Here is a 22,699-nt window from a genome sequence, read left to right as displayed (position 1 = left end):
AAACAAGATAGAGAGAGAAATGTTATATCTATGGATACAAAGCCCCCATTTTCAAGTGGAAATCAGAATGAGAATGATGCCACTAATGGTATTATGAGAAAACACTACATTGACAAAAAAAAAATCAATCTGACTGTTTACATAAAATTATATTATGAAGGAGGCCTCAGGGAACTGCAGCAACAATACTAAAATAACAATGTTCTGGCTACTTACATACTCTGAAAACAAGCGGAGTCTAAATGGCATTTTCCTAAGCGCGTAAGCTCTCCTGTATGATACTATAAAGTCTGATACTGTTTCTTGTACAATTCTAGGGGCAAATATCCACTGCAATATGACACAACACATAAATCAATGATCAAACTGTACCTAAACAATATGACTTGAGAAGCTGCAACATGTATTTGAGAGGGTTCATTAAATTACTAGTTTTCTTTTATTGTTACTAAAGAACATTTTCACTTCTAACTTAACATTTTATTTCTTTACATTGTAAATAGAAAACTCACCAAAACAGGTAACAGTAACACAGCATTCAAATCAATAGCAATGTAGCACTGCATCTCTTGTTTATCAATGATCTACCTATATATCTCCTGTATACTGTATATACATAGATAGCAAAATACAGTAGACAGGTATATACATATACACACACAAATACAAATCTATTCATCTTCCTATAGCCAGATGCCTTAATCCCAAACTGGGTGGCTACAAAAAAATCACCTCCACGTTGCCCTGTCCCCTGCCATTATGCTGTCCCCCAAACTCACACGCCCCTCTCTCATATACCTCTCCATTCCATCCCTCCACCTCAGCCTTGGTTTCCCCCTCCCTCTCCCCTCTCCACCTCACATACTCTCCTCATCAGTCTCTCACTCTCCATCCTCTCCACATGGCCAAACCACCTCAATGTATTTCTTCTCATGCTTTCTATCACATCCACATCCACACCACAATGCTCCTTCAATTCCTGATTTGTTAGTCTGTTCCTCCATGTTACTCCATACGCTCCTCTCAAATTACTCATTTCCACTGCTCTCACTTTTGACTCGTTTCCTTCCAGCAAGGACCAAACTTTGCTTCCATACATCTGAGTTGGTATCAAAATACTGCACTATCATGCAGTGACTTTTTTACTTCCATTCTCACTTCCCTATCACTGTTTTCAAAGAACCAGCAACTTTTCTTCCCTGTTGTACTCCTTCAAGCACATACATACCTATATACACACTCACTGCAAAGTGTATTAGAATAATCCCTGTTTTTTGTGACAATTATTTTATGGTGGAAAAAAAAAAAAAAAAAAAAAAAAAAAAAAAAAGCTAAGGTATTGCTAACAAGTCACTCACTTTATATCTGACAGTCCAAATTTTATTGTGTATGACCATTTGGCATGGAATCAGACAGATGCTGAAATATTCCACACTAAGTCTTCCATCTCTTGTTACGTAGGGCACAGATGAGTTATCCTAAGAATTAAGGCTCTCTTTCATGTATGACCAAGCAATTTCAATTGGAATCAGGTCCTGGATGTTCTCCAGTCATTACATATCCTGAATATTCTTATCACTTAAACAATGAGCATTTTTTTTTTACCACTGACACAGTGTACCATCCAGCGTAAAAATGTTACAACCACGAATCTCACGAGGGTATGTAAATGCTGTTCTTAACACCTGCAAATACTAGTTCACTGTAACATTCTGTGTGAAGAAAAAGAGGCTGTTTCTCCCAATAACAACACAAAAAGAGTCTCACACCATAAAATTTGGGAGGAGTTTCATAGTTTGCCTGGTGTAGTGATGGTCATACCTGTTGACTGTCTGTGGATGCCTTTCACTAGAACCACCAACTTTAGCACACTGGAATGAGTTCTCATCGCACAACATGACATGCCCACTGTTCAGGTGTCCATGAGTGATATTTGTGGACTAAAGAAGATGAGCCTGCACATTTTTTCTGGCACCACGGCAACAGGCCTGCTCATCTCTCTTTGGGCCCCAAATATGACAGCCAAGTGGTTGACATATGTCAGGTGGTGAGTTGATAAGCACTCCTACAGCACTGCCAAGGATATTGGCTTCATTTGCATCACTGCAGAAATGGTGATTTTTGTGGATTTGCAAATTATAGCACCTCGTACTGGCCAAGGCAATTCCAGCCAATATATATATACTGTATATATATATATATATATATATATATATATATGCATAAAACAATTGGGTTGTCCCTCGAACAAATGGTCTAGATTCGTTCAATTCCCTATCTAAACCAAGGCATAAATACTAGGGCCAAATTAAGGGAGCAGAAAAACAATAACAAAAAAACTGTGATTGTGGGAAGCTTACTGACCTGCATGGCACGTGCAACAGCCTGGGTCTTGAGGACACAACCCATGAGGGGGACTCGCACTGCCTGGTTGCCGTCCAGAGAGATGACACATGGTTCTGTCTCAGGGGTTGCTTCCATCAGTGCCAGCACTGATTCAGCACCCATACGGCAGCCCTATATTACCAAAAAAAATATGCTTCACCAGAAATTTAATAATAGTATTTCTGAACTGTGTAGCACTCTCTAGAATGGGAGAGTGTAGACTAATTAATCAAACCTCTACATAGTAAGTATTATCATATGGATATTTACAAACTTAAAACCATTGTAAATGGAGTTTTGTAAGAGCCCCATGTATCACCAGCAAAGTTTCCATGATGAATGGCACAGCCAAGATGATAATGTTCAATGCTGACTGATGGGCAACACCACACTGTATTATGCTCTAATTCACGGCACAGTGGCTACATCATGGCAAAGGCAAATGTTCCATACAAAACTGGGATGCTATAACATTACCCCCTCACTATAAGACACCTCTGAATACAATCATACACTGGTATTCACAATAAAACATGAAGCTATTGTATGAGAGGGATTAAGTCAGTTCTATTGCTAACCCCTTTGGTATGATAAAGCAATATGAAATGATTCGATGTTTCTATCAAAAAAAAAAAAAAAAAAAAAAAAAAAAACTAAATCCTTGACTATATGATTTTACTTTCATCACAGAGTACTGGCTAATATTGCATATTCACGTTGTTCAATACTAAATGTCCTCCTGGGCAGAACTTTGCATATCGTTTTCGTTTCGTTTTTAAAGGCTCCAACATGCTTGCATGTGTCGGCCTTGGTCACCTAATGGCGGCTCTCCACGCTGCACGATCCATTGCAGCCTCCCTGTTCAGTCCCTTAACCCTAAGGTCACACTTAATGACCTCGTCCCATGTCTTTCTCGGACTACCCCTCATAACCCCACCCCCAATATTAACACTTCTCACCTTCCTCACCCAATTATCATCCCCCATCCTCTCCACATGTCCAAACCACCTCAATCTACCTATCCTCATCACAACACCAATACACTCCAGTCCCATCCTACCTCTAAACTCTTCCATTGTAAACCCAGCCCCTCCAGGCCTTGGACGCAGGGACGCACTGCACATCCACCTAATCATTGTCATTTCTGTACGTCTGAGCCGGTGAAAGTCTTCCTCCTTCACTGCCCAGGTCTCACTGCCATACAGCATTACACTCCTAACACATGCTGCATACAAAGACCCCTTAGCACGTAGGGAGAGCCCTCTCAATGTCAGGAGAGGCAAGAGCTCCTTGAACTTCTTCCAACCACTTCTCACCCTAGCCACAGAGCTAGCTCCAGCCCCACCTCCAGCACACAACATGTCTCCCAAATAACAAAACTCTTCCACACACTCAAGAGATTCACCAGCAAGTTCAATCCTTTCACGTCTGACGATCTCCACCTGCTCACCCCGGCACGCCGTACACATAAAATCAGCATTATCTCGGAGTCTACCTCTGATACCACTACATCTCTTATGCACCCATTTATCACACACACCGCACAAGATGGAATTACTTCCCACGCCCTTGTGGCAAACTGCACATGGCCAGTCTCCCTCGTCTTTGACAGCACTGGTATTTCCTTGTGATGTAGATTTGTTACTATATACTGTTTCCAATGTCAACTGATGTAGCATGATCTGCCATTGCCATAAAATGTTGCATGATTTTGCCATGCAAGCACACAGACCAAATTCCCAAGACATAAAAGACGGCAGCTACTGACCAAGATAGGATATCCTTGGATGCATCCTGCACAATACTTTTTAGATCATTCCATCCATCCATCATCCAACCTTGCATTGCCTCATGAGGAGCGCAGGAGCCCAGGGCTAGGCAAGTTGGTACTGACATTTAAGATCAGAGTGACCAGCCTCACTCATCCCTGTGTGGCATTATGTGTGCAATAAACCCCAACCACCCCTTGGATATAAACCTTCACCTGCTTAATCAGAGTGGAGTGCTGTAATTCCCCACTAAACCACCAGGTGCCAAAATCTGGTTATATGGTTACCACCCAGCATAGTAAATGGTTTCCTGGTATACAGGAAACCATTTGGCTTGTCACTCAGTGTAGAGCCACCCACACGCAGAAGGAAGAGGAAAGAATGAAGGACAGAAAGACAGAAGAGGGAGTGTAAAGTCACCTGTAGGCAGAAGGACAAGGAAAGAATGAAGGAAAGACAGAAGAGGATGGAAGGAAAGAAGGATGGAGGAGAGGAATGGGCAGACACCTGAGAGCAGCACTACATCAAGTGAGTGGATGGTTAGCGATAGCACCTACCACATAAATGTATAATAACTCAAGTTGAGCAAAAATAGATTTTATCAACCTCAACCTGTCATACAGAAAAGTTATATAACAATAGTTTCCAAATCAAGCATAACTATAGGCTATCCATTCTGGATACCTCAGTAAGCCATGCCCCCTTACCCCAGCGCCTAACAGTTATCATACAGGTGGCAGGGCTGTAGGCTATCACTTACCACCTCACCACAGAGCTGCTAACATCTCATGTTCCGTCAGGGACGCTCCACTGGCGATCTTCTCACCTACCTTTCAGACTCCTGGTCATCCTCATTTCGGGACTTTGGAGAAAGCCTTGCCATTGCACTTGACATCTCAAAGGCTTTCGATCGAGTCTGGCATAAATCTTTAATTTCCAAATTGCCCTCCTACGGTTTCTATCCTTCTATCTGTGCCTTCATCACTAGCTTCCTTTCTGGTCGTTCTATAGCCGCTGTTGTAGACGGCCATCGTTCTTCTCCTAGATCTATCAACAGTGGTGTTCCTCAGGGCTCTGTCCTATCACCAACTCTCTTCCTTTTATTCATCAATGACCTTCTATGCTGCATATCTAACCCTATCCACTCATACGCTGATGACTCCACCCTTCACCTTTCCATTTGGTTCCCGCAACGCCCATCTCAACAGTTACTTCAACAAACAAGGGATGAGGCTATGGCACACCTAATGTCTGACTTGGCTCGTATCTCTGACTGGGGTAAAAATAATATGGTTGTTTTTAATGCACCTAAGACTCAGTTCTTACACCTATCAACCCGACAAAATCTTCCACAGGTATACCCATTAATGTTTAATAATATTCAGCTTAATCCTGCATCATCCTTGAACATGCTTGGGGTTTCATTTACTCGGAACTTATCTTGGAAAGATCATATTACATCCCTTGTAAAATCTGCTGCCAAGAGATTGGGTGTGCTAAGCCGACTCCGCTCTTTCTTTACCCCTGCACAATTGTTGACTCTATACAGGGGATTTATCCACCCCTGTGTGGAGTACAACTCTCATGTGTGGGGAGGCTCCCCATATACAGCTCTTCTCAATAGGGTGGAGTCAAAGGCTTTTCGTCTCATTAACTCTCCTCCTCTTACTGACTCCCTTCAACCTCTGTCTCTTCGCCGCACTGTTGCATCTTTATCTCTTTTCTATCGCTACTTTAATGGTTACTGCTCCTCTGAACTGTCTGCTTGCATTCCTCCACCTCTACGACGGGCGCGTAGCACCCGTCTGGCAGCAAACTCTCATCCCTTTTCTGTCCAACTCTCTAATGCAAGAGTTAACCGTTACTCCCAGTCTTTCATTTATGCAACAGGTCAACTCTGGACCTGTCTCCATCTGTCTGTATTTCCTGCTGCCTATGATCTCCAGTCTTTCAAATGCAGTGTCCAGGCATCTCAAAATGATCGGATCTTGAATTTGGCTCTCTATTGTATTTTGTTTTTCTGTTGGAGGGAACTGTTCTTGCGGGCTCATGGCCTTTGGTTCCTTCTTCCTCGCATTAAAAAAAAAAAAAAAAAAAAATTCATTGAGCAATTTAAGAATGTTTTAATACCTGTGGATCTGCATGTATTTGTGCTACATAATTTTCCCTTACACGACTATACTTGTGAATGTTTTGTCTATGGAAATTAATTTCCAAAAGGTAAAGAGAGGCTACAGTAATAAAATTAGAGCGAGAATAAGTACAAGAATAACTGAAAAATATTTATACTGCTTTTTACTTATTGCTAATTTTTACAGCAACTATCAAATCAATTCAAGAATAAAGTAAGAATTCTAAGAAAATTATCTTGATTAGCAGTCCCTCCCCCTTCTCTCTCTCTCTCTCTCTTTTTCTCGTCTTGCCAACCGTCGCTTAGCGCAACTCAGCTTCAACCGCCTGAGCACTACTGTGCATTATGAGAGAAAGACAGAAAGAGAGAGGGGGGGGGGGAGGGCTGCAGTACACAGAGACAAGTGAGGAAGCGGTGGTAGGGCACACCACCCAAACATACAAGTCGATGCACTCGCAAATCTTTTCATAAAAAATTCTCTTCCTCAGCTCTGTCCTAATTACAGTATCATAAAATAAGAAGTGACCATGGTAATCAAGATAATTTGCCCACTGAGAATTCTTACTTTAATCTTGAAGTGATTTGAGAGTTGCTTAAAAAATCAATGATAAGTAAAATGTGGTATAAACATTTTTCAACCATTCTTCTGCTTATTCTTGCACTAATTTTATTACTGTAGTCTCTCCCTACCTTTTGGAAATTAATTTCCATACACAAAACATTCACAAGTAAGGCAGTGTAAAGGAAAATTATGTAGCACAAATAACTGCATATCTACAGGTATTAAAACATTCTTATATCACACAATGAATGTTGTTATAAGATGTTAGCAGCTCTCCGGTCAAACAGTAAGTGATAGTCTACAGTCCTGCCAGCCATACGATAATGTTAGGCACTGGGGGAAGGGGGTGTGGCTTACTGAGATATCCAGAATGGATAGCCTATATCCGAATATATCTGTCTTTCCCATAACTTCTAGCTGTCTTTCCCAAAACTTCATGTTAATCCAACCTATTTGTGGCCAAATCTACCTCTACTCTCTGCACAATCCCATGCAGTGTAACTTTATCCTGATTAAATATATTATAGCTTGAAACAATGTCTTTCTTACAAGCAGTCGATCGAAGGCAGAGGGAGAACCACCACGCTGAACATGACCCAAGACGGTGATGCGAGTGTCGAAGCCCAGCTTGTCAACAATCACCTAAAGAGGGGGAAAAGAGAGATGCAATGAATTACAGTAAAATTCCACATTTATCAAATATGCCAATGAAGAATTCATTCACTTTCTATCTATCTATTGCCAGATGCCTCAATAACATAAGGGGTGGCACAAATAAATCACCTCCATGTTGCCCTGTCCCCCACCATTTCATTGCTCTGTTCCAAACTCACACCCCCCTCTCTCATTCACCACTCTATCCCTCCATCTCATCCTTGGCCTCCCCCTCCCTCTGCCCCCCTTCACCTCACTCACATACACTCTCCTCATTAGTCTCTCATTCTCCATCCTCTCCACATGGCCAAACCACCTCATTGTATTTCTCCTAACGCCTTCTATCACATCCACATACACACCACGATATTCCTTCACTTCCTCGTTTGTCAGTCTCTCTCTCCAAGTAACTCCACATGCTCCTCTAAAGTAACTCATTTCCATTGCTCGCACTCTTGAATTACGTCCTTCTAACAAGGTTCAAGCTTCACTTCCATACGTTAAGGTTGGTATCACAATACTGTCATGCAGCAAATTTTTTATGTCAATACTCACTTCCCTGTTTCTTATCACTGCTTTCAAAGAACCAGCAACCTTTCTTCCTTGTCGTACCCTTTCAAACACTTCACCCCAAACTTCCACCCTTACTTATCATACTACCCAAGTACTTAATGTACTCACATTTTCCATTTCCATTTTTCATTCTATCTATCTATCTATCTATTGCCAGACACCTCAATCCCATTTGGGGTGGCCACAAACAAATCACCTCCACGTCGCCCTGTCTCCAGCCATTTCACTGCCCCGCTCCCAACTCACACCCCCCTCTCTCATATACCTCTCCACCCCATCCCTCCATCTCATCCTTGGCCTTCCCCTCCCTCTTCCCCCCTCCACCTCACTCACATACACTCTCTTCGTCAGTCTTTCACCCTCCATCCTCTCCACATGGCCAAACCACCTCAGTGTATTCCTCCTAACGCTTCCTATCACATCCACATCCACACCACAAAGCTCTTTTATATTCTCATTTGTCAGCCTGTCTCTCCATGTGACTCCACAGGCTCCTCTTAAATAATTCATTTCCACTGCTCTCACTCTTGACTTGTGTCCTTCCAGCAATGGCCAAGCTTCACTTCCATATGTTAGAGTTGGTATCACAATACTGTCATATAGTAACTTTTTCATTTCCATGCTCACTTCCCTGCTTCTTAACACTGCTTTCAAGGAACCAGCAACCTTTCTTCCCTGCTGTACCCTTTCAAGCACTTCACCCTCCAAACCTTCATCCTTACTCATCACACTACCTGAGTACTTAAACGTACTCACATTTTCCAATTCCTCACCATCCAACCTCGCTGTACATTCACTGACTTCACCTCTCTCAAAGACCATCACTTTACTCTTCCCTACATTCACCTTTATATTCCGTTTCTTACACACACTCCCAAACTCATCCACCAAGCCTTGCAGCTCCCCTTCGTCTTCACTCAACAACCCAGTATCATCTGCAAACAACAGTACAGGGAGTTTCCAAACACTACCCTCTCTCACCAAGGCCACTCCAACATCCACTACCTAATCTTGTACCTCTTTTATTACCCCATCCATGTACAGATTGAACAATCATGGAGACATGACACATCCCTGCTTCAACCCAACCTTCAGAGAGAAAAATTCACTCAGTTCACCATCCACACACACAGCAGCCTTAGCACCATCATACATACTCTTCACAGCATTCAACAACTTCCCATCTACTCCATATATTCTTAATACTTTCCACAATCCTTGTCTATCCATCATGTCATATGCTTTCTCCAAATCCATGAAAGTAGCATACAACTTCTTTCCCTTCTCTAGAAACTTTTCCATTAAAGATCTAAGAATGAATATCTGATCTACACAACCTCTTCCCTTCCTAAAGCCTCCCTGTTCTTCTCCAACTAATTCCTCTGTTCTTTCTCTAACTCTGTCAATAAGTATCCTACCATACACTTTTCCTATTATACTAAGAAGACAAATGCCCCTAAGATTACCACACACTTCTTTTTCCTTTTCCTATGTACAAGGGAATAATTATACCTGACTTCCAATCCTCCAGAATTCTACCTTCCTCCCAGGCCAATCTGCATATTTTCCACATCCATTCTACTACTATCTCTCCCCCATACTTCAGCATTTTGCCACACACTCCATCAATTCCTGGGGCTTTCCCCAATTTAACTTTCTTCATTGCTTCCACAGCTTCTATCATACTGATTTCTTCCTGTCTTCTCACTTCCCTCCTTCTCCCAGCCATTCCCCAGCCAGTTATACTAGCATTACTTCCATCCTCTATGTTCAACAATTCCTTAGTGTTCTCTCCATCTCCTCACTCTTTCTCCCTTCTTCACTAGTAATCTATCATTTTCATCTTTCACTCCCCTGCTAACTTCACTTCCACCCTGTCTTACTCTTTTCACCTCTTTCCAGAACATTTTCTTACAGTCCCTCCACTTTACACTCAAGTTCCTTCCAATTTCCTCATCCACTCTCTTCTTACTCTCTCTTCCCAATCTTTTTATCTCTCTCTTTCTTTCTACATAAAACTCTCTCTTCCGCCTCTCAACTTCTTCCACGCTCCAATTTCTCATCCATTCATTGTAAGCTTTCTTCTTTTGTGCCACAGCCTGTCTCACCTCTTCATTCCACCACACTGTTCCTTGCACCCCCCTCTGCCTTCTCTTCATCCCACACACCACATCACATGCTGCACATATTTCTTCTGTGAATATCCTGCACACACCTTCCACGTCCCCCATCTGCTCCAATTCATATTTGCCCAATCGTTCTTCCACTTCTCTCGTATACTCTGCCTTTTTCTTATCCTCTTGTAACCTTTCCACTCTCCTTGCAAATACTCCTCCTTCCTGTCCCTCCCTTCTTCTATTTCTCCATCCTAATTGGACCTTGATTCTGGCCACCACCAAGTATATTATTTGGGTAACTAACTGGAAATTATTAGCGGTAGGTGGGGGCACTTGCCATCCACTCACTTGATGTAGTGTTGCTCTTGGGTGTCTGCCCTTTCCTCTCCTCCATCCTTCTTTCCTTCCATCCTCTTCTGTCTTTCTTTCCTTCATTCTTTCCTCATCCTTCTGCCTATGGGTGACTGTACACTCTCTCTTCTGTCTTTCTTTCCTTCATTGTTTCCTCTTCCTTCTGCCTGTGGGTAACTCTACACTGAGTGACAAGCCAATGGTTTCCTGTACACCAGGAAACCATTTACTACACTGGGTGGTAACCATATAACCAGATTTTGGCACCTGGTGGTTTAGTGGGCAATTACAGCACTCCAATTGGATTGAGCTGCTGAAGGTTTATATCCACAGGGTGGTTGGGGTTTACTGCTCACGTAATGCCACTCAGGGATGAGTGAGGCTGTTCACTCTCATCTTAAATGTCAGGACCAATTTGCCTAGCCCCGGGCTCCTACACTCCTTATGGGGGAACGTAGGATTGGATGATGGATGGATGGATGGAAATGGAAATTATACGTCAATCTATAGCCTGATGTCTTAATCTCAGAAAAAGTGGCCTCAAACAAGTAACCTCCATGTCACCTTCTCCTCTGCCATCAAACAACCCTTCCTCCAACTTACACAACCCTTATTTATATCCCTCTCCATCCTATCCTTCTTCCACCTCATTCTCAGCCTCCTCCCTCCTCCCTCTTCCTCTCCAATGCCACCTTCCTCATATACACTCTCATAGCTAATATCTCACAGTCAAACCATCTAAGGGTACTTCTCGTACTTTCTAGCACGTTCAGATCAACACAATGCTCCCTAACCCATCCCGTCCGGTTGAAATGTATTCATGTCCTCCCAGGACCATCCGGGTGACACATATATATGATCTAATGTTTTACGGTATTGTCTGTATATTCTGTGGTTTATTTCCACTACACGCAGCCACTGGCAACCCTCCTGCACACATCTGAGTCATGCTACAGTTACAGTAATAAGGCCAGGGCCTGGGGGTAAAGGTGATGTAGCATACAGTAATCCCTGTAATAACCGGATGCCCAATTCCCGGACCCCTTAATTTCTGGACATTTTGGGCCTGGGTCTTTGGAAAATCAAAATGGCCAAGAAATGAAAAAAGAAAGAAAGAAAAAAAAAAATCTGAATGTTTTTCCTACCCATAATTTGAAATTGGCACGTGGCACCAAACAGCTGTGTTTACTCACAGCCGCCGGCCCCCTGCTGTTCCTCCCCCCTCCCCAGTTACTGCCTAACTACCATCATGAGTAGATGCTCATCACAATGGATGTCACATGTGCTTGTTTTTGTGAATAAACAGTGAATAAATTGCAGTACCTCCCCTGGGGGTAGGGTTTTTTTTCAAGAATACTCCCTCAGTATCCCTGCTTGTTGTAAAAGGCGACTAAAAGGGTTGGCGGAGGGTTAGTGCCCCTCCCCGGAAAACAACTAACTAAAAAAAAACAAACAAGAAGCTTCGGACAAGGACTGACCAAACAATGACGACCCAGGACCGGACAAAGGACTTGGTAATGGGTACATGGAATGTAAGAGGAGCGAATGATGAGGTGAAAGAGAGAGAGATTGTCCAGGTGCTTGAGGGTGCGAAAGTGGATGTATGTGGAATAACTGAAACAAAATGGAGAGGAGAAAGTGTGAGAGAATGTGAGTACGGATGGGGTATATATGCAGGGGTAGGTGAGAATGAGAGGGCAAAGGAAGGAATATGTATAGTTGTGAGTAAAAGATGGAAGAAGAGCATAAGACAGTATGGATCAGTTGGGTCATGGATTGTGTGGGTAAAGTTGAAAGTTGGAATACAAATGTGGGCGATTGTGTGTGTGTATGCGCCAACGCAAGATCATGCTAGAAGAGTGAGAGAAGAGTTCTGGACAAATGTGGAAGTGTGCATGGAAAAGTTTGGAAGGAATGAGAGAGTGTTTTTGATCAGTGATATGAATGGTAAAGTTGGGAATGTGAAGGTGGATGGAACAGTTGGTGAGTGGGGTGTGCCTGCTGAGATAGATGAGAATGGGACTGTGTTAGTGGACATTTGTGCTGGGAGGGGGTTGGTGATAGCCAATACCCTCTTCAGGCATAAAATGATCCACAGGTATACATGGCGAGTGATGAGAAGGGTGGGTGGTGAACTGAATGAAAGGAAGGCAATGATTGATTATGTGTGTGTGGATGAAAGGATGCAAAGATGTGTAATGGATGCAAGAGCTTACAGAGGTTGGGGGAGTGGACTTTCTGACCATTACTTGGTGGTGGCCAGAATTAGGATTCAAGTAAGATGGAGGAATAGAAGAAGGGAAAGACGAGAGGAAGGAGTAGTTGCAAGGAGAGTGGAAAGGTTACAAGAGGATGAGAAAAAGGCAGAGTATAAGAGAGAAGTGGAGGAACAATTGGGCAAATATGACTTGGAGCGGATGGGAGACGTGGAAGGTGTGTGTAGGATATTTACAGAAGAAATATGTGCAGCATGTGATGTGGTGTGTGGAAGGAAGAGAAGACGGAGGGTGGTGCAAGGAACAGTGTGGTGGAATGAAGAGGTGAGACAGGCTGTGGCACAAAAGAAGAAAGCATACAATGAATGGATGAGAAATAGGGGCGTGGAAGAAGTTGAGAGGCGGAAGAGAGAGTTACATGTAGAAAGAAAGAGAGAGGTGAAATGATTAGTAAGAGAAAGTAAGAAGAGAGTGGATGAGGAATTTGGAAGGAATCTGAGTGTAAAGTGGAGGGACTGTAAGAAAATGTTCTGGAAAGAGGTGAAAAGAGTAAGACAGGGTGGAAGTGAAGTTACCAGGGGAGTGAAAGATAAAAATGGTAGATTAATAGTGGAAAAGGGAGAAAAAGTGAGCAGATGGAGAGAACACTTTAAGGAATTGTTGAACATAGAAGATGGAAGTAATGCGAGTATAAGTGGCTGGGGAATGGCTGGGAGAAGGAGGGAGGTGAGAAGACAGGAAGAAATCAGTAAGATAGAAGTTGTGGAAGCAATGAAGAGTTAAATCGGGGAAAGCCCCAGGAATTGATGGAGTGTGGTGAAATGCTGAAGCATGGGGGAGAGATAGTAGTAGAATGGATGTGGAAGATGTGCAGATTGGCCTGGGAGGAAGGTAGAGTCCCGGAGGATTGGAAGTCAGGTATAATTATTCCCTTGTACAAAGGAAAAGGGGAAAACGAAGTGTGTGGTAATCATAGGGGCATTTGTCTTCTTAGTATAATAGGAAAAGTGTATGGTAGGATACTTATTGACAGAGTTAAAGAAAGAACAGAGAAATTAGTTGGAGAAGAACAGGGAGGCTTTAGGAAGGGAAGAGGTTGTGTAGATCAGATATTCATTCTTTGATCTTTAGTGGAAAAGTTTCTAGAGAAGGGAAAGAAGTTGCATGCAGCTTTCATGGATTTGGAGAAAGCATATGACAGGGTGGATAGACAAGGATTGTGGAAAGTATTAAGATTATATGGAGTAAATGGGAAGTTGTTGAATGCTGTGAAGAGTATGTAAGATAGTGCGAAGGCTGCAGTGCGTGTGGATGGTGAACTGAGTGAATTTTTCTCTTTGAAAGTTGGGTTGAAACAGGGATGTGTCATGTCTCCATGGTTGTTCAATCTGTACACGGATGGGGTAATAAAAGAGGTACAAGGTAGGGTAATGGATGTTGGAGTGGCCCTGGTGAGAGTGGGTAGTGTTTGGAAACTCCCTGCACTGTTGTTTGCAGAAGATACTGGGTTGTTGAGTGAAGACGAAGGGGAGCTGCAAGGCTTGGTGGATGAGTTTGGGAGAGTGTGTAAGAAACGGAATCTAAAGGTAAATGTAGGGAAGAGTAAAGTGATGGTCTTTGAGAGAGGTGAAGTCAGTGAATGTACAGCGAGGTTGGATGGTGAGGAACTGGAAAATGTGAGTATGTTTAAGTACATGGGTAGTGTGATGAGTAAGGATGGAGGTTTGGAAGGTGAAGTGCTTGAAAGGGTACAGCAGGGAAGAAAGGTTGCTGGTTCTTTGAAAGCAGTGATAAGAAACAGGGAAGTGAGCATGGAAGTGAAAAAGTTACTACATGACAGCATTGTGATACCAACTCTAACGTATGGAAGTGAAGCTTGGACGTTGTTGGAAGGACACAAATCAAGAGCGAGAGCAGTGGAAATGAGTTATTTAAGAGGAGCCTGTGGAGTCATATGGAGAGACAGGCTGATGAATGAGGATATAAAGGAGCGTTGAGGTGTGGATGTGGATGTGATAGGAAGCATTATGAGGAACACACTGAGGTGGTATGGCCATGTGGAGAGGATGGAGGGTGAAAGACTGACAAAGAGAGCGATGTGAGTGAGGTGGAGGGGGGAAGAGGGAGGGGGAGGCCGATGATGAGATGGAGGGATGGGGTGGAGAGGTATATGAGAGAAGGGGGGGTGAGTTGGGAGCAGGGCAGTGAAATGGCAGGGGACAGGGCGACTTGGAGGCGATTTGTTTGTGGCCATCCCAAACAGAATTGAGGCGTCTGGCAATAGATAGATAGATAGACAGACCTTGCCACTAGACCACATGGGAATTTAGTGTTGTGCAGTGTTAAGAAATTAGAATTTAGAGTGCAAAGGATTAAATGTGAAGTGCAAACTGGCGGTTGAAACTGGCAGTTGAAACTGGTGTGGCACAACTGAGAACAGAATGTGCAATGTTAAACAATTATAACTCTCAGTGCAAACAATTAAGTGCAGCACAACACTGGATTACTATACGTGCTTCAAGAGCATTTCCACCACTGCCAGACCCTTAGAGGAGGCGACCACAGACATGTAGAGGTGCATGGTATGTAGGAGGGCTGCTGGGCCTTGATAGCAGGCTGTGAAGCCTATGCCCAGAGTCGGACACATTAAAAAAAAAAAAAAAAAAAAAAAAAAAAATCCTGTACACTGCTAAATATTTTCCATACTCACATCTAATTCCTCATTCTCTGGTTCGTTTTCATTTATTTCATGCTTTATGTCTATTATTGGTGTGAACAGGGTCTTAAATAGGTGCTATGCATGTCTGACAGGGAGTTATTTAGGTGGCTTTCAAAGTTAGGCTGGGTTAGGGTCCATAAGTACCAGTCCAGGTGGCAGGGGCCCAATATCTGGACAAAACCAATTCCCGGACATGCCTTTGGCTCTATTGCCTCGGATATTAGGAAGATTACTGCATCATAGTGTATGCTATCAGGACCTTTGCATGTCTTATTAAAAAGACTAAGGGCAGAGGACAATTCATGGAACATGAAACGGGCATTATACGACTGACTAGATGACAGTAGGAAGACATCAGGCATACAATCAGAACTACAGTAGCTTTAAGAGCATGGAATTCAGGTGAGAGATGAGAACCACTACTGACATTACTAAAATGAAGACCTAAGCCATTAGCAACTAGATGAGCATCTGAAACTGACTCCCCATCCAAATGGAGGACAGGGGAAGGCATGGGAAGATGCTTACCAGCTATTTTGAATGTACATTTTCAGACGGAACCAATGGGTGTATTGGCAGTAATAGTGGAAACGTATAATCTCCAGCTACGACAATTATCCCGATTAACAGTCTTACGAAGAGAAGCGAGGGCCTTTTTAAACAACAGTAATGCACTCTGTTCATCCAGGGTGTTGTGTTTGTATAGGTAACTTTTCCAACGTGTGTGTTTAACACGGTGTGCCATAGTACAATCAGAATCCCACCAAGGCACACATTTAGAAGTAAAAGATGGGACAACCTAGGAATTGCAGTCAAAGCTGTACTCAGAACTAAATCATTAAAAAAGGTGAGCATATCTAAAACCGTAAAAAAGGAAGAAGAAGAAGGTACAGACGGAAACGTTAAAGAGGTAAAAGATGGCCAGTCAGCCTTTGGGAAACACAGCTGAGGAGGTCTGAGTACGGGACAATATGAAGTAAGTTTGATAGGAAAATGATCATATGAACTATACAGTGCTCGTCAGAAGTATTCAGCGTTGTCCGCCAGGCGCGCAATACTTATGGCCCAAAAAGAATCACCCCATTCTGGGGGGTAAGAATTGAGCCACAAGTTTGAGCTCCGAGCATGACGTCACGGTAGCCTGGGGCCTTCCGACGCGCTGGTTGGTTCCCGCCTCAGTCGCCCACGGGCTGCCTGAGAGAGAGGAACTCCGCCGAGTGTCCCTCTCAAATTGCGCCATTTTTTACCGAGTGTCCCGCAGTTTTCTGGCCTTCACAACTTTGTTATGGCACCTACCCGTGAACTATCGAGTGAAATCATATCCCAGATCATTGCTCTAAAGGAGGCAGGCCACCAGACAAAGGAAATTAGTGAATTGGTTGGTGTGGCACGATCGACAGTGCGTCGTTGGTGTGCGCGGTTTCGGGAGGAAAACAGTGGTGCAGTTCCCACAAAGAAACCGCGGTCTGGTAGGCCTAGGAAAACTTCCCCAAGGTCTGTTAATGTTTTAAAACGTGCAGTGGAGTTTAATCCTCGTGTGAGTGCAAGGAAAATTAAGGAGAGCAACCCGGAAGTGTTTGGTGAGGTGTCAGTGAGAACAGTGTCTCGTAGGGTGCATGAGCTTGGTTACACAAGTCACAGGCCTGTGAAAAAGCCTCTTCTCACCAAGAGCCAGAGAATTCGTAGGCTTTCCTTTGCTAATAAATATCTAACCTGGGGTGAGGAGCAATGGTTGTCAGTGTTGTGGTCTGATGAGGCAACGTTTAGTGTTACCTGTAACAGAGGAGCACGTGTGTATCGACGCAAAGGTAGTGACCCACTTGACCCACGGTATGTAGAAAGCACAGTTAAACATCCTGATTCACTCATGGTATGGGGTTGTTTCTCAGGGAAGGGTTTGGGGAAGCTTGTTGTACTTCCCAAGAACATCAGAGTGAATCAGGATGTTTACCTGGAGCTTCTGTGTGATCATTTACCAGACTCCTTCGAGCTAACAGGTGCACGAGTGTTTCAGCAGGACGGTGCACCTGCTCACAAGGCCAAATCGGTCACCAATTGGCTTCGTGACTGCGAGGTATCATTCATGACAGACTGGCCAGGAAATAGCCCAGACCTCAACCCCATTGAAAACCTCTGGTACCTCGTAAAGAAGAGTCTCCAAGGGAAAGACGTGAGCTCTCTGCCTAAGTTGGAAGCCGCCATTCGTGACTCCTGGGACAAAATACCCCTCCAGCACCTCAGGAGCCTCGCCCTTTCACTTCCAAGACGTCTCAGGTCCGTGAAGAAACGTAAAGGCTACCCTACGAAGCACTAAAGGTAAATAAAATGCATTATTTATATGTTTTTTCAATGTTGAAAGGTTTGTTTCTCAGGAGGGACGCAGGGCGCTCTATACTTCTGACGAGCACTGTATACAACATCAGAAAGAACAGACCAATGAAAATCTTAAGAAAGAGAAGGGGAACAGAAGGAGAGATCCAGGCAGGAGAAAGTATGACTTCTCGCATTAAAATACATCGAAGCTCCTGTATTCAATAAAAATAAATCATTACTAAGAACAAAAGACTCAAGGCGACAACCACGAGGATTAGTATCAGAATCGCTATATAAAGCATGGCGACAGTTAAAATCTTCCAACAATGAAGTTGGGGTGGGTAATTTGGCCAATGAAAGAGACACGGCAGGAAAATCAGTTGGTTGGGAGGGAGAGAAATAAATTGAAACCACTGTAATCCAATGTCCAAGAAAATCACCACCATCATCATCATCATCCGGACCTCCTTTCCCACCCTACACCAGGGCGAGGAGTAGCAATGTCCACACAGCCCAAATCTGCCCAATCCAAAGGGCCATGCTTCCATTCACTCACCATTCAAGCCCCCGGAATCCTGGCTTTATCTGATACGCCAAAAACACCACGTTCTGTAGCTTCACATAAATGTATCCAACAGAGTTAATCCAGACGCTATCACGTTAAAAAAGGAGTGCCAAATCCCTGATCATGCACTTCACCTCTCAATATTCCTCCCGCTAGCTCAACCTCGTCAGTCCCATAGCCTCACCGACTTCCAAACCTTTCTTCCTCACACACTCATCATGGAACCATGGTGAAGGGATAGACGTTCAAAAGGAACTGTGTGGTGGACTGAGATAACTGAAACAGGAAGAGAAACAGGAGAAAACAAGAAATAATAGTCAGATATAGGCACTGATGGGGAAGACAAACAGGATTCTTGTAAACCCCGGGGAGAAGGTGGTGCAATCGGTAGAGTGGTGATCTGTAGTCCTACCAGACCCACATTCAAATCCCTGCTGGAGCAATGAACAATTTAAGGATTTGAATTTCATAAAATCAGACTTTACTGATCTACCGGATGACCTGCTGACATGTCATAAAAAAGCATTCTGGTGGCTTTCTTTAACATCGCTAAGTAAGTATATTTTGTTTGTTCTCTAATATCTTTTTGATTGAAAACCAAATGTCAATCATTTGCGATGTATGTAATACTAAAATAAGTTTCCTTGAGAATGTAGGATTATAAGAAAACACCTCAAACCCGTGTCATTTCGTTCATATATAACGGTATGTTTTCCATCTTTATTGAATACTTTTTGAGTGACGAAGGTGGTCAGGAACCTAACCCCGCTATTTCTTAACAATCTTCTGGGAAAAGTTGGTTCATTATTAGACCAATTTGTTATTCAACCACTTTTTATGAAACGCATCTTTATCGAACAGTGGAGGATAGGTGTAGAGGAAATAAAATTTGCAACAGACAAATACCATACTTCACCGAGTCAGTGCGATAGTAGGAATAGGAGCAGAGGGTGGAAGAGGTGGATGAGCAGGAAGGTTACTATTGCCCACTGGCATACAGAGGGATAAAAGAGAGGGAGTAGAACAAGAAGAAAGGGGGACAGGAGGGAAAGGAGGGAGATCAGAAGGAGCTGAATGTACTTCAGCCATATAAAGTATGATTTCGAGACTCATGGGGTCCTTTAAAGGAGCTGCCAGAAAATCCTTAATGTCAGTGAGGCTTTCACCCTCGGCAACTGTAGGGAGGGTCATCTGTGGTGGCGACAGGGGAGCTGGAACAGGTTGTAGAGTGGCTTGCAGAGTTGGAGTAGGGATGGGACCAGACTTCGGAGTCGGGACAGGGACCTTCGTTGCAACAGGCGTCGCAGACAGCAAGGGACAGGCAGTACACATCTTACGAGCCAGGAGAGAATGTGAGGGTTTTGTGGAACCCTTGGCATCTGAAGTGGTGGAGGGCAGCCCACGTTTACCAGAAGGAGGCAGACGGCAGGCGCCACACTGTGGCAGAGGGAGTGGTCATTGAAGGGGAGAAGAGGAAGAGCAAGGAGGAGCAGCAGAACAGGGCGGGTGATGAGGGGAAGAGAGAGGAGTACATAAGAAAGACCACAGGGAAGAGGTAGGAGCAGAGAAGTCTAGAACAGAGAAAGAGGTGGAAAGAGAAATAGGAGGGGCCTGAAAGTAGGGAGTAGAACATGAAGGGAGAGAAGGGGAGGAGGACAAGGGGAGAACAGAAACACAGGGGGAGGAGACAACAGTGACAGACTGATGGAAGGATAAGGAGGAGGTATGATTAGACAGGAAAAGAGGCTGAGACATTAGAGGAGCTGGAGACTGGCAACACCAAGGGAGCAGACATGTCAGATAGGGAGCTGAGTACAAAAAAGGAGATACAGGTTGTGACAGTTGCAGTGGGGCAGGACTGAGAGACAGCAGAGGTAGTGAAGGCAAGGACGAGTCACTCAAGCATAAGTGGTACAGGAAGAGAATCCTAAGTCACAGGCACGTTGATGGCCTGCACGGAGGGAGAGACCTCTCTCTACCGAATCCTGAAACTTCAGTTTCAAAGATGTAGACTGGACAGTTCCTGGACAAGGCAGCATGAGAGCCTTGGCAGTTCGGGCAAACTTGTGCTTCAGCTACCCAGGCTGAGGAGGCGTGGCTGGGTTGAGCGCAGGCAGGGCAGACCACCTGTGACCTACAGTATTTAGCTGGGTAACCATATCGCCTACAGGAAGAACATTGTCGAGGACAAGGCGTGTATTCCTTGACCCAAAGTAATGTACCACCAATAATAACGGAGATGGGAAGGTCATGACCCTTGAAGATGGTCTCTGCTACGTTTGCTGAATACTTGTGATGCCCCTGAGGGGGAAGCGTGTAGTACTGAACAGAAAGTACAGACAGGTGTTGGCCAGATAAGATTGCTTGGATGTCAGCAGAACATTCAAAATAATTATGGTCACCTATAGATATGTGGGACGGGATCAGAACAGTTCCAGTGGTAGAGATTATGTGGATATCTGGAACCGAGGTGATAGGGAGACAAGAGGGGTCAGTAAGTGATAGTGCCTCTCAGCTTGCGCAGCAGTCTGAACAGTCAGGAGCCGGTCACCATTAGGGCGTGTGGAGAATGTGACATCCGGACCTATTTGATGGACAAGAGAGAGATGAAGAGTATGGTCGTTAGACGTCAAATGGAGGTTGAAATATTTTGGCCATGTCTGGTGCCCAAAAATTGAAGACACTGAGGGGGGTTCAGAAAGAGGGGAGGAGGGAGGAGGGGGGGGGAGAAGAAGATATAGAAGGATAGGAAGAGGAGAAAAAGGGCAGAAAAGTAGGGGAGAGGGGATCTGCCTGACCGGGTGAAGGTTTAGAAGGAGCATCTCAAACTGCTCCTTGAATTAGGGGAGTAGGTTCATTATTGGCCATGGTGAGTCAGATTGTACAAAGCGGGAAATAAACTGGTCCACTCCTGAGCGTCCGAGTCAGGAGTAAGGGCAAAAGAGACAAAGGGCTACCGTACCCATGGTTCCCTGATGCTGTTTGCAACTGACATAAAAGAGACAGCCTTGCATCCCATTGGCAAGGCTCTCACACCTTAGGAAGGTGAGAAGAAAAAAAGATAAAAGAAGGAAGAGATGAGACAGGCTCATGCAAAATTAGTAGGGTCAAGGGCCGGGATCCAAGGGAGGGGGAAGCAGCACAGAGCGACACCACCCCCACCATCAGGCCCCAGCCCCAGACCCCAGAACCCCCCCCCCCAAGACTGCAACGGGCCTGGTATTGGGGGGGGTCTGGCTTTGGTGAGTACTTTTATTAGTGCCAGGGATCTTATATTGATGTATTAAGCCCAAGTAACCAGGAAAAAAAAAAAAAAAATGGTCAGCGACGAGTATCATTCCCCCACCCCCCAGCACGGTACAGATTAACTTCCTTATTTGTCTGCCTGCTCCTGAACTTCCTTAATTGTCTGTCTACCCCTTAACTTCCTTATTTGTCTGCCTGCTCCATAACTTCCTTATTTGTCTGCCTGTTTCTCCATGTAATTCCATATGCTCCACTCAATTAACTCATTTCACAGTTTTCACCCTTCACAAGTATCCTGTTAAAAAAATCCATGCTTCACTTCTACATACTGAAGCAGGATCCCAATACTATACTGCAACTACTTTTTTACTTCTATGTTCACTTCCATATTACTTATCATTGCCCTCAGTGTACAGGCATAGACACAAGTGTCTTCCTGATGTTTGACAAATTCATAGCGGAAAAATCGAAGCATCTGAAACAGGCACTGGTAGAAACAGAGTTTTCACTATATTTCACCAGCTGCAAATTTTCTTCAGAAGGAGCTGGGAAGATAATTGTTTCTGTGACTGTATCTTTTATCCTCCTTTCTCCCTACTGTGCCCTTTCTTACTATCTATCTATCTAACTATTGCCAGACGCCTCAATCCCATTCGGGGTGGTCACAAACAAATCGCCTCCACGTCGCCCTGTCCCCAGCCATTTCACTGCAACTCACACCCCCCTCTCTCATATACTTCTCCACCCCATCCCTCCATCTCATCTTCAGCCTCCCTCTCCCTCTTCCCCCCTCCACCTCACTCACATACACTCTCTTCGTCAGTCTTTCACCCTCCATCCTCTCCACATGGCCAAACCACCTCAGTGTATTCCTCCTAATGCTTCCTATCACATCCACAATTCATCAAATTACTACCCAAATAAATAAAGAAAATGCATCATAGTGCAAGAACTATGGGCAGCATGATCAGTGAAAAGGACCACATAATCATCCACATAATATTTTATGTCTCTAAAATTTCGACGATTCCTTACAAGCATAGCTATTTCATCGTAATTACAATTGTTTGTACAACCTTTCTTTCTATTCCCCTCACA

The 22,699-nt window shown here is 44.0% G+C and overlaps 1 protein-coding gene across 3 annotated transcripts in view; it reads right to left on the bottom strand.

The window, feature by feature from the left end:
- Positions 1-22,699, bottom strand: part of Pfk (ATP-dependent 6-phosphofructokinase) — a 141,709-nt gene that overhangs the window by 49,318 nt on the left and 69,692 nt on the right. For all 3 annotated transcript variants that reach the window (XM_080270833.1, XM_080270834.1, XM_080270835.1), the window contains exons 8-9: positions 7,397-7,489; positions 2,365-2,517 (exon numbers count right to left, since the gene is read on the bottom strand). In XM_080270833.1, the coding sequence (XP_080126959.1) occupies positions 2,365-2,517; positions 7,397-7,489 (246 nt within the window). The remainder of the gene's footprint in view (positions 1-2,364; positions 2,518-7,396; positions 7,490-22,699) is intronic.

The sequence above is a fragment of the Coenobita brevimanus genome, chromosome 43, assembly GCF_032717465.1.
Source record: "Coenobita brevimanus isolate Jiangsu-jjx chromosome 43, ASM3271746v2, whole genome shotgun sequence".
Lineage (NCBI taxonomy): Eukaryota > Metazoa > Arthropoda > Malacostraca > Decapoda > Coenobitidae > Coenobita > Coenobita brevimanus.
The sequence above is the reverse complement of the archived record's forward strand: the minus strand, read 5'-3'. Positions and strand labels throughout refer to the sequence as shown.